General features: G+C 41.0%; 1 protein-coding gene across 1 annotated transcript; it reads left to right on the plus strand.

Annotated features, from left to right (window-relative positions):
* The first annotated feature begins 1,450 nt into the window (after positions 1-1,450).
* Nudt15 (nudix hydrolase 15) lies at positions 1,451-8,759 on the plus strand. The gene is made up of 3 exons (XM_042685835.1): positions 1,451-1,666; positions 5,279-5,475; positions 5,632-8,759. The coding sequence occupies exons 1-3, from the start codon at positions 1,509-1,511 to the stop codon at positions 5,790-5,792; spliced, it is 516 nt and encodes a 171-aa protein (XP_042541769.1). The 5' UTR covers positions 1,451-1,508; the 3' UTR covers positions 5,793-8,759.
* Positions 8,760-11,942: the final 3,183 nt, after the last annotated feature.

Here is an 11,942-nt window from a genome sequence, read left to right on the forward strand (position 1 = left end):
AACATTCAAGATAAGTTTACACAGTGAGGTAATAGGCCTGCAAGTCTGATCTTAAGCTCTCCCATAAGAATATGAAAGACTAAAGCCAGATCATAAATTATAGATTTTTTGAAGTGAGTATCCAGTTCCCTTTCTGTCTCAAAGACAGAAAAGAGGAGAGTGTATTGCTACTTTTTGTTCTTTGTGATCTTCCTATATAAAGTTTCATTAGATAACAGCAATGTTGAAGGCAGAGGAGAATTCCCTGCCTCTAGCCCTGCCTTATCAATCTTCCCATTTGAGATGGTTTGCTATTGCCCAGGAGAGTCCCCCATATCAAAACAAACTTGACCACACCATATAGTCAGGGGGCACAGCAGATGGGTGGAAATGGGGAGGTTTCTGTGTAAGGACTCTTCTGATGTCTTGAAGTTCCCTGGGTCTCATGCTGAGTCCACATGAATCAAGGACATGGTCTTTCCAAAGTGTTATAACAGAAGCCACAGCATAAATCTGATATGTTTGAGACATCTTAAGCAAATAAGTTCAAATGTGAGAAAGCTGAGGCCAGCTATTAAGTAAGACACACTGAATGTGATCAGATCAAGTTGAACCATAGTGAATATTTAGTTCATTTCACACAGACTGAATCCCAACCAACCAATGACATACAGTGTTAGGAAAAAGATGAGACGGGTGTAGGAGAGGGTGAAGGAGAGGGAGAAATGTTCCTTTGGACATTACTTGCAATGTGACCTAAGTTGTATGATTTAGCTACATTAGGCACCATCCAATATTATATAAAACTGCAAGGTGGGTTTTGAGCTACATGGAGCTTCAAGTGTCAAACACAGGAAGTGCCAGAAGGAAAAAAGAAATGAATTCAAACCAGAGTATTTAAAAAAAAATTATTGTAGATACTGTGCAGAGGGGTTACAGTTAACATGAGTTAGGTAATGAGTACATTTCCTATCAATCATTGTTACCTCCTCTTTTGTAAATCCCATGTAGACGAATCATGTGTTTTAGCTATAGTTCTGTTTCAACAGTGATTTTCCCCCTTTTTCTGTTTTTTCACTTGGTGTATGGTATGTAAACATCTGCAATAGTGTCTCAAACATGAAATTAACACATTCTAACACAACTTACTAGTTCTTATTTACTCCAAAATCACAGTGACTTACATCTGCCCTGGTACCTCACTGGTTCGAGCTCCAGTGTAAGACGAATTCTCTGGAGCGAAGGTCACTCAAGGATAAAACAATGTGCAAGGGTTCAGATGTTCGGAAAGGCAGGTGGCCTGTAACCAGGTGGTATGGAGGGACCTGGGAATGGACACCTAAGTGTTGAAGTGCAAAATTAAATGGCATTCGTTAAAACAGAACTCGGCACGCAGTCCCACCCCTGCGGGAGGCGGAGGCCTAGCGGCCAATTTGGTTTAGAGGTCCTGGGGCGACCCGAGCTAAGATTGGAAGCGTACACCACCGGAAGTGCCCTTCCAGTGGCGGCCCAGCCAGGCCTTCGGCACTATGAGCGGCAGTGTGGAGCCGCTGAGAAGGCGGCCCGGGGTCGGGGTCGGAGTGGTTGTGACCAGCTACAAGCATCCTCGATGCGTCCTGTTGGGCAAGAGGAAAGGGTCCTTTGGAGCCGGCAGTTTCCAGCTTCCTGGGGGACATTTGGAGTTCGGGTGAGCAGGTCGATCCGTCAAAGCGGAATGGAGGGCGGGCCTTGGCGTGCGTGAGGGCGTGCCTGCGCTGACGCCGTGCGTCGTTTCTCACGGGTTCCTCTGCGAAGCCGAGGGTCTCGCAGTCTCCCGCCGGGAGGGGGCGCTGTGCTGGGGGGAAGGAAAGCACGTCGTCCGGGTGAACCAGTCCCGCGTGGGGCTGGGAGGAGCTGGGTGGGCGTTTCTAACCCCAGCAGTCCATCGCGGACCCTCCAAGATTCCGTGAGGTTCCATGAGATTTACAAGTGTCCCTAAATACTTGTGTTCTGTCTAAATAGATCTAAAAGTAAAAACACACCACTATTTTCCTAACATCAGTTCTTTAGTATCATCTGTTACTCTACCTTCTTCCCAATTTTACGCATTCCCTTCCCCCCCAGAATTGAACCCAGGGCCTCTTTCTTGCTAGGCAGGTAGGTGCTTTACCACTTGAGCTACACCACCATCCCTCTTCCTAAATTACCTCTAAAATCTTTTTTTTAAAACTCTTTTGTCCCTGTTGAGAGCAAAAGAAAAGATATGTATCGCTTTATCTCAACATAACTAATAGTAACCCCCCAACAGCCTTTGTCTTGCCATTTTTTTAGTTGAAAATATGGAGTGTTCGTCTTGGTAATCAGAAGTAAAACCGTCATACTAGTGTCTTTTAATTAGTCTTTATATAAAGTTTGAAATTAATATCTTAGCATATTTATTTTTTTGTGCATCCTGGGGCTTGAACATAGGCCTTGGGCACTGTCCCTCAGCTGTTTTGCTGAAAGACATGCTCTTGAGCCACTCTAGAGCTTGAGCCACAGCTCCACTTTTGGCTTTTTGGTGATTAATTGGAGATAAAGAGTCCCATAGGCTTTCCTTCCAAAGCTAGCCTTGAACCGTGATCCTCAGATCTTAGCCTCTTGAGTAAGGATTAAAGATGTGAGTCATTAGGACCCAACATGTGGAATTTTAAAAAATGATCTTCTGAATTAAAAAAAAAACCAATACATTTATTGTTTTCAAATAAAGGTAAGTCATTAATACTGCATTTTAAAAGTTTTAATAGTCAAATTAAGAGGCTGGTAAAAGGTGGCTTAGTGGTAGAGTGCTTGCTTTGCATGTATGAGGCCCTGAGTTCGATTTCTTAGTACCACATAAGCAGAAAAAGCCAGAAGTGGCACTGTGTTTCAAGTGGTAGAGCACTAGCCTTGAGCTGAAGAGCTGAAGGACAGTGCCCAGGCCCAGAATTCAGGTCCATGACCAAAAAACCAAACAGACAAACAAACAAACAAAAGAACCAAATTAAAAGCCACTTGTGGTGGTATACACTTGTAATCCCAGCACTTGGGATTACAAATTCAAAGCCAGCCTGAGCTACATAGACAAAAACATCTAAAAAAAACCCAATAGGGACAAGTACTGTGGCTCACATGTAATCCCACCTACTGGGACACAGAGATGGGAAGGATTTTAGTTTGCAGCCAAAAATTTGCAGCAAAAAATTACACCCATCTCCATGAGGAAACCCAGTGTGGTTGTGTATATCTGTTATTCCAGCTACATAGGAGGCATGAATAGGAAGATAATGGTTCAGGCTAAGCCAGGCAAAGTGCAAAACCCTATTGGAAATATAAAGCAGAAAGGGCAGGAGTGTGGCTCAAGTGGTAGAGTTCATACCTAGCAAGTGTTAGGGCCCTGAGTTCAAATCCCAGTACTGCCAAAACAATATCAGTAAAAACCTGAATTGCCTGTATAGCCACATATTAAATGTGCTTTATTGGTTGTTGGTGGGTATTAGCCAAACTTAGATCACAAGCTAAGGACTAGAAAGAACATATAATTACTAGAACAATTGCTAGAGATAGCTATCCTAAGAAAGTACTGGACTCTTGACTCAGTATCAGTGATGGTAACCAACACTGACTTTAAAGCAGTTTTACTAAGTGCTTAAGCTAAGTACCTGCTCAGCTGCTCTCTGTCATGTGGTCTTTACCGAACTGAATACTGACAGCTAACTATAACTGGAGTCAAACAGAAAATGTCCTTATTTTGTCCTTCCACTCTTCAAAAAAGAGCTTTTTTTCCCACAAGTGATATTTCTGATAATTTTTCTGTGCTAGTTTAATAAATTGAATTTTGATCCTTAAGATTTACTTCCAAGCATTCCAGAGTCTAATCCAGTATAAATCTTTAGCCTCACTTCCTGGTTCTAATCTCTCCCTGTGATTTTCAAAGCAAAGCTGTTGCTTTGCTCTCTCCACCTCCTGCTCCCCTCCGTCTGCAGTAGGGGAGGAAGGAGAGGGCAGGCTGTTGATCCCATGGAGGCTGCTGCAGTTCACCCATTGTCCTTCTGTGTGCCAGGTCCACTGTTCATGTGCTCTCCATCAGGAGTCTCTGCTTGGTTGCTTGGACATCCCACAAGGATTGCTATACCACACAGTCCATGGCTAAGTAGCACTGACTTTGTGGTACTGGTCCTGCTCCCCTAGCTCTTGCTTCTAGCATACTACCCCTGTGGAGTTCCTAGCAATCTTATGGTCTGTAGAAAGTCCACAAGGAACACACTAGAAATGGTGCTTTTTCACTGCATCCCCTCTTCCTTGCTCAGCCCTCCTGGTCTTCCTCTGTATTCATATGCATCCTAAAGTGACAAGAGACACTGCAGATCTTCCCAAGACTTCTTCCCTGCAGCCTGCTTTGAAGTACTGGGTAGGCCTGTGAATTTCTGCAGTTCCCTGGCCATATCTTCTGGCCTCTGTGCCCATTGTCTTGGACTGTCTCTCCTAGGGCTTGGAGAACAGAATGGACTGTTCATCAGGAGGAAGGGAACCATTCCTATGAGGTAGCAAATGCATATCTTAGATCTTGTCCTTGTGTTGGCCTGGGCAGAATGGGGGACAAGGACTAGTCTGGCCTTCCTGCAAATCCATAAGCTCAGATGACATCTTGTTTGATCTCCCTCATACCATTGAGAATCTAGAAGTGCTTACTGCCAATTGTTCTCAGTTTTAAGGCGAAAGCTGGAATGCTGAGACTACTGGAAAAGGCAGTGCACTTTAGCACAACTACTCAGTGTAAATGCTCATGCTTCTCTTTTTCCTTAAGATAGACAAGCCTTTGAGCCCCATACAAGTCTAGTGGACCCAAAAGCCCATGCTCTTAAACCAATACATTGAACTGCCTTCTAGTTGCTCAGGTTTGCATCTGGCTTGAGAATTCGTGCTGAATGGGCTAAATGTTAATTTCTTGTTCTCTATGAAGTCCTTTTGCGCCTCAGCTCAGTAGATGTAGAACATACAGAAAGTCAATTCTTAGGCAACCTGGTGGTCTCCCACTCCAGGGAGGTCACCATATTCATGTTGAACACAGGATCCTCAATTGGCAGAGCACACTGCAGCCCAGAACTCCCTGACTCAAGCAAGCCTCCCAAGTAGCTGGGATTACAGGCATGCACCCCACCCAGCAAAGACTTTGATCATGTCTAAGTGCAAGCCAATTACTGTTCTTTTTGCCTTAGTAGTTTCTAATCAAGAAAAAAAAAAAGACTAAACTGTATAGATAGAATTGAATAAAATGCAATGGAATATTTCTGTTTTCTAGAGAGACTTGGGAAGAATGTGCTCGAAGGGAAACCTGGGAAGAAGCTGCTCTTCACCTGGAAAATGTCCGCTTTGCTTCAGTGGTCAATTCTTTTGTCGAGAAAGAGAATTACCATTATGTCACTATACTGATGAAAGGAGAAGTCGATAGGACCCAAGACCCAGAACCCAAGAATGTAGAACCTGAAAAAAATGAAAGTAAGACAACTGTATATAATGGTGCACTTTGCCTTGCCTGCCTGCAGCAGATCACTTTGAAATTCAGTTATTTTCCTAAATACAGGTTAGCATACCAAAGTACTTTCTTCAAGCTCTGTGTCAGCTGAGTGCACTGACAGTCTGTCTCTTCTCCAGGTTGGGAGTGGGTTCCATGGGAAGAATTCCCTCCTCCAGACCAGCTTTTCTGGGCACTCCGCTGTTTGAAGGAACAAGGCTACAATCCATTTACAGAAGAGCTGAGCCATCTGGAAGGATACAAAGGAAACCATCTCCAGCTGACCAAAAAGATTCTTTGAATCTTTTTGAATTTCTTGACTCTTCTTGGATCTCAAAATGTGATCTGAGATTCCCAGGAGATTTTCAGGGTATCAAGGCCTGAGCTGTTTTTCAGGCATGTAACTTTTCACTTTCATTCTCTGATGAATGTACAGAGATTTCCAGAGCCTGTCTGCCTGCATGGTATTGTAACAGAGCAAATGCAAAAGCAGATATGAGAATCAGCTGTCAGAATTAAGTCAGACACAAAACTGTACAACCGTAATACCCCCCTCACTGATGAACTTTTTTGTTTTAGAAAAAGTTACTTTTCAGAAAAATTAGGTGCACATATTGTTATTTGGTTAATAAAAATTTCAGGGTTTTTTTCATGGAGATATATCTTGGGCTTTGTGTTTTTTGTTTTGTTTTCTTGGCAGTACTGGAGAGTAAACTCAAGGCCTCATGTTTGCTCAGCTAGGCACTCTACCACTTGAACCAGGCATCAGTCCACAAATAAGATCACATTTTGAAGCACTCTCCCTCTCTTCCTCCCTCCCTCTCTTGCTCTCCTATATCCTCCCTCTTTTCCCTTTCTTTCTCTCTCTGCAAGTAATTAGGTTTGTGTACATAGAAGTTAGTGCTAAAATTAAGTCGTTCTCATAAGAAACACCACTTAAAGCTGTTAACTGAGAGGCATATCCATGGCCTCTATATTATTACCTCAACAAATTGAAAATTGTAAGTATGTACTTAATTCCAAATTCCTATGCCACATATTTTTCATTTTAAAAATATTTAAATATTGGATTTTTGTATAATACCAGGGCTTAATAGTTTTGCATACAGCTCTCCCATTTTATCAACAATTTCTAGGCAAAAGGGACAGTCATAAGTAAGCCAAACATTTGCCAACTTCAATTGGGACTTCCTGTTTCTGTCCCCCTTATTTTTGGTTGTACTGGGGCTTAGAATTCAGAGCTTCAAGCATGCTAAGCAGGCATTTTATCACTTGAGCCACAACTCCAGTCCCTTTTGCTGTGGTTATTTATGAGATAGGGTCTGGATTTTTTTCTCCTATTTACATTCCCACTGTCACTGGGAGAAAAGCTGTTTCTATGGAGGAGCAGTAGTGAAACAAATCAGAAATGTACCTACCAGTGAAAGGTGTGTATGCATAGAGCTGCCACTAGGTGGAGCACTTGAAATAGAAATGTTGCTCTACTAACGTAGAGGAGTCATGATGGCAAGGTATTATATTGTAGGGGAAATTATTGAAGTTTGTATTTGAAATTAAGAAATGTACTCATTATCTTGCCCATGTAATTATAACCCCTCTGTACAGTATTTTCACAATAAGAAAAGAAAATAAATACCTCAAATAAATCAGTATATTTTTTATGAAAAAAAAGAAAGAAATTAAGAACCTTATGATATCTTCTATATTTTCAGAAGCATATGGTCATGATCATACGGTCATTTGTGTTTGAGAATACTCCCATGTTTTATTAGTGAATATACAAGTAGATATACTTGTTTTACACAGTAAGAATATATTTCAATCAACAAGATACTTAGGGTACCGAGAAAGAGGCTATTTGGGTAAGAGACTCTTGAAACACCAAGAGAAATAGATCAGGAAAACAGCTAGAAGTCCAAAAAATAGAAACCATGGTCTGGGTAGGCCTGCTAAGGACTAGGGTAAATTTCACTTTTCTTAGTGACTTTTCAATAGACTAGGTTTACAAGTCCTGATGGCAGCAGCCACCAGCCTTATTTACTTTCACTGTCCCTGTCCAGGTTTTATCACTAGAGGAGCTGAATTTCAGCCAGAGGCTAGTGGCTCACACCTCTAATCCTCCCCACTCAGGAGACTGAAACCTTAAAGATCACAGTTCAAAGCCAGCTTGGGTGGAAAAATCTGTGAGACTCAGTCTCCAATCAACCAGTAAAACACCAAACTGAAGGCATGGCTAAAATATAGAGTGCCCATGACAAGAAAGCAAGCAAGAACTCAAGCCCCAATAACAGCACCTAAAAAAAACCCAAAAAACAATCAAACAAAAAAACCTCCAAGTGGAGAGAGGAAGAATAAGCAGCCAACAGGTTCAGGAATAAAGTAAGGCCCAGAGTAAGGGATTAGGGCTGGGGGAAGTGAGGAGTTTGAGCCAGAGGAATGGGACTGGATCAGCCTGTGAAAATGAAGTAGTATGACGTCCTGCAGTTCACTTTCCCAACCCAGGATACAGGCCTGGCTTTTTCTAATGTGGGTCAATCTTTGGAAGGGATTCTAGAGGGCTAGAAGTGATGGCCAGAAGTAATAGTTGTGAGAATCAACGGTTAAACCCATGGTAGAAATCACTCCTAAAAGTTTTTTTCTGTATGGGATCTCATAGGCAAGCAAACTAGCCAATAAGCATGACTTCAGCAAATCTGCATGCGCCATAAATAAAGTTCATTAGGTATCCTTAATGCCTTGCAAAATAGCTGGAATATGAGTAGGACTCCATTAACATTTAAATCTATGTGAATAATAAAGGAAACAAAAAACTCAGTAACTTTTTAAAATGGAAGAATAACATGCATATAGGACATAATGAATTACCACTACCTAGATCAAGAAATAGAACTTACCAGCACCCCAAAACTGATTTCTGATGAATCTGCTTTGAACCTGCTGTAGGAAATTATACAATATGATTATAAGAATTGTGTAACTCATGGCACCTTTCAGTCAACAGTGCTTTTGAGTTTTTATCCATGTCATGCAGCTATAATTCATCGCTATCATTTTGCATAGTATTCCATACTTAAATACACTGAAATTGCTAGGTGTGGTGGTAACATGCCTATGATTCCAGAACTTAAGTCTGAAGCAAGATTGCGAGTGGGAGGGCAGCCTAGACTACACAATTGAGCTCTGTATTAATAAGAATTTACATAATGTCGATGTTCATTTGAGAATTTTGACTGGGAACTATTGTAAATAAAGCTGCTATGACTTTGTAGATTGTGTGTGTGTGCATTTTTACTTATTTGTTGGATATAAATGAAAAGTGAAAAGGCTGGGTCACCAAAGTATGTATTTTTGCTAAAGAAATTTTAATGTACTTGATTTAAAAGGTCCTACTGCAGACCTTGTTGGGCATTATTAACATATGGTTTATAAATCCTACTAGCCTTCTAAAACACACAATTCAAATCCTGAAATACATTTAAAGGCCCAAGGGTTTGAGGAGTCAGATTTATGGCACTGCATATATAAATGCAAAGAGGGTATGTACACAATTGATTCTTTTTCTAATCAGCTGCCCCTAGTCTTACTATAATCTCTACTGCATATTCATTCTTTAGTCCTATTTTGGGAAGGGGGGGGTTGCATCGTTATATTATCTGTCTACATATGAAAATTTCCAAGAGTAGCACTAGATTCCGAGATAGTGGTGGCAGTGACTGAGGCAGGTTTAGGACACTGGTGTCCAGGCTTGTGCAGAAGACCTTACTGGGATCTTGCATCTAGCTGGATCTGTGTTCTAATCACCACCCAGCTGGTTTTGATACTCAAGGCTGTGGCCACGTTTTTGAGAAGTATCATTTAGAAAGCAAGTTTGAAGTCTGTCATGTATCCTTTATGCTTTGCATAACATTAACACTCAACACAAGAGATGGGCATACTTTTGCTAAAGGTAACTAAGCACATTAAACTTAGGACTTTGGGATGGAATACAAATGTAATGACATTGATCAAATCTTAACATTAATAACATCATTTCATCAAAATAAAACCCTATTGTTACACTGCAGCCACATTACTCTGGATACATAAAACCCACCCAAGTGGAGATTGAGTGAAGGGAAATTTTCACTTTTATAGCACTTAGTAGCTATGCCTGCAAGTACTTTCCTGCCAACCTATAGCATGACGGGGAAATGAGTAACTAGGGTTGTTGACTTTATGATTTTTCTGTGAAAAAATAAAGGAGTCTTATGAACATTTTTTCCCCTCTCAGATAAGACTATCAGTTCTCAGAATTGCAGCACACAATAGGAACAAAGGCCAAGGTCAGGCATGTTTTTATGGAAAAATCATGCCAGTTTGAGTGTTGGCCATTTCCTTTAAGGAGTCCAGGGGTTGGGAAAAAAAAATTCAGTTGTGAAAAACAGCAGCACTCACAATTTTGCTTTTGCTTTACTTTTTTGTTTTTTGGTTTTTTTTGGTCAGTTGTGGGGAACTCTGGGCCTGGGCACCGTACTTCAGCTCTTCAGCTCGAGGCTACTAGCCCTCTACCACTCTAGCACTCTAGCCACAATGCCACTTCCAGCTTTTTCTGCTTATGTGGTGCTGAGAACTCGAACCCAGGGCCTCATGCAAGCAAGGCAAACATTCTACCACTGAGCCACCCTCCTAGCCCTGTTTTAAAATTTATGAAAACTCTAGATTGTACATATGAGATGGAGGGGACTGTGAATTTCGTTGGATTTGGAACTTTACTTATTTTCTTTTCCTTATTATACTTAACACTATTGGGTTCATTTTACTGCCTTTTGTTTAAGCTCTGTCTTATTCAGTGCTGGATCCTCAGCAAGGAAGGAGTACCTAACATACAAAGGTGCTTAAACACAGTGAGTGAATGACTGCCCAGGCAGCACCAAGCTATGTCAGTCTAATACTTTCTCACTCCCTTAGCCCAGGGAACCTGTTCAACACAGCAGTCAGCATCAGTAATTGGGAAATAGAACGATGGAAACCTATTCTTTTTTTTTTTCTTTTTTTTGTCGGTCGTGGGGCTTGAACTCTGGGCCTGGGCTCTGTCCTGTGCTCTTCAGCTCAAGGCTAGCACTCTACCACTCGAGCCACAGTACCACTTCCAGTTTTCTGAGTGGCTTATTGCAGATAAGAGTCTCATGGTCTTTCCTGCCTGGGCTGGCTTTGAACCTCGATCCTCAGATCTTAGCCTCCTGAGTAGCTAGGATTACAGGTGTGAGCCACCAGCGCCAGGCTTGGAAAACTATTTTCTATCCCTGGACTTCATACCCTCAGACATCTCATTTATATCATATTCTGATTTTATGCATTAGAACGAAAAGTAGCTATGACATTTAGAAGAAACTGAAGCAAAAGAATTAAAGGAGAGTACACCTTGTATAAGAAAGACTAAGAACTTACCTTCTGACAACCAAACTTTTCTTTAAATGGCTCTAAAATCAGATGTTACAAAGTAAGTCCTTTCCCAAATAACTGATTACCATTAGGATGATACTAGGGTGATATATCTCTGATCAAGGATTGGTCTCATAAGAAGTGCTGAAAACTACTTTAGTTTGTTAATTGAAACAATGATTTGCAAAATTCAGTACAATTTCCTATATATTATATACACGGGTTATGCAAAGGACATACAACTATATATATAACCTGAACCTAAAATCTTACTAGGCCAAACATTCATTTAACCTCTAATTATTAGTTTATACAGGCCTTTAGTTGGTTATTTAACTGCATCCCACCAGATTTCTACACTGAAGCCCATAACCTGCAATATTTCAGAAAGTGGGTGGAGACTGAAAGGATCTGGAGACTGGGCTTTGAAAGGTATTTGAGTTAAAATGAGACTGCTAACGCAGGTCCTTCTTCAATCTAGTTGAGGTTCTCATAAAAATAGTAAGTTTGGAGACACATAACTGACATGTAAAGAAAAGATCATGTTAGAAGACACAAACATAGGAAGAGAGGTGGCAGAAAGCTTTTGACCTACAGATGCAGAAAACAACTTGCTGTTGTTAAGTCACCCAGTCTATGGTATTTGGTCATGCAGTCTTCATGAACTATCACAGGTGAACTCAGAATACTGCTGTAGAGAATGAAAATTCACTCTGGTAAGTGCCTACACACTTCTTTATCTGCATCTCTAGAGTTCTTGGTGCATCAAAGCTGTTTTAGAAGAGAAGGAAAGCTTTTCCATCTCCTGACATTTTAAAACACTGTGTGTGTGGGGGGGGAGGGAAGGTGATATAGAGAACAAAGGAAATTTCTACATGACAAATTTTAAATATCCCAGAAATAGAAAATGGAACAATTAACTTCCCCATACTCCTTTGTCCACCCGAGAACCAAGATTTTGCTGTTTGTCTCATCTGTCTCCTTTCTACTTCCTTCCTTTCCCATTATAGTATCCATATTTTATTAATAT

Source organism: Dipodomys spectabilis, unplaced genomic scaffold (assembly GCF_019054845.1).
Source record: "Dipodomys spectabilis isolate Male_0828 unplaced genomic scaffold, ASM1905484v1 ptg000095l, whole genome shotgun sequence".
Lineage (NCBI taxonomy): Eukaryota > Metazoa > Chordata > Mammalia > Rodentia > Heteromyidae > Dipodomys > Dipodomys spectabilis.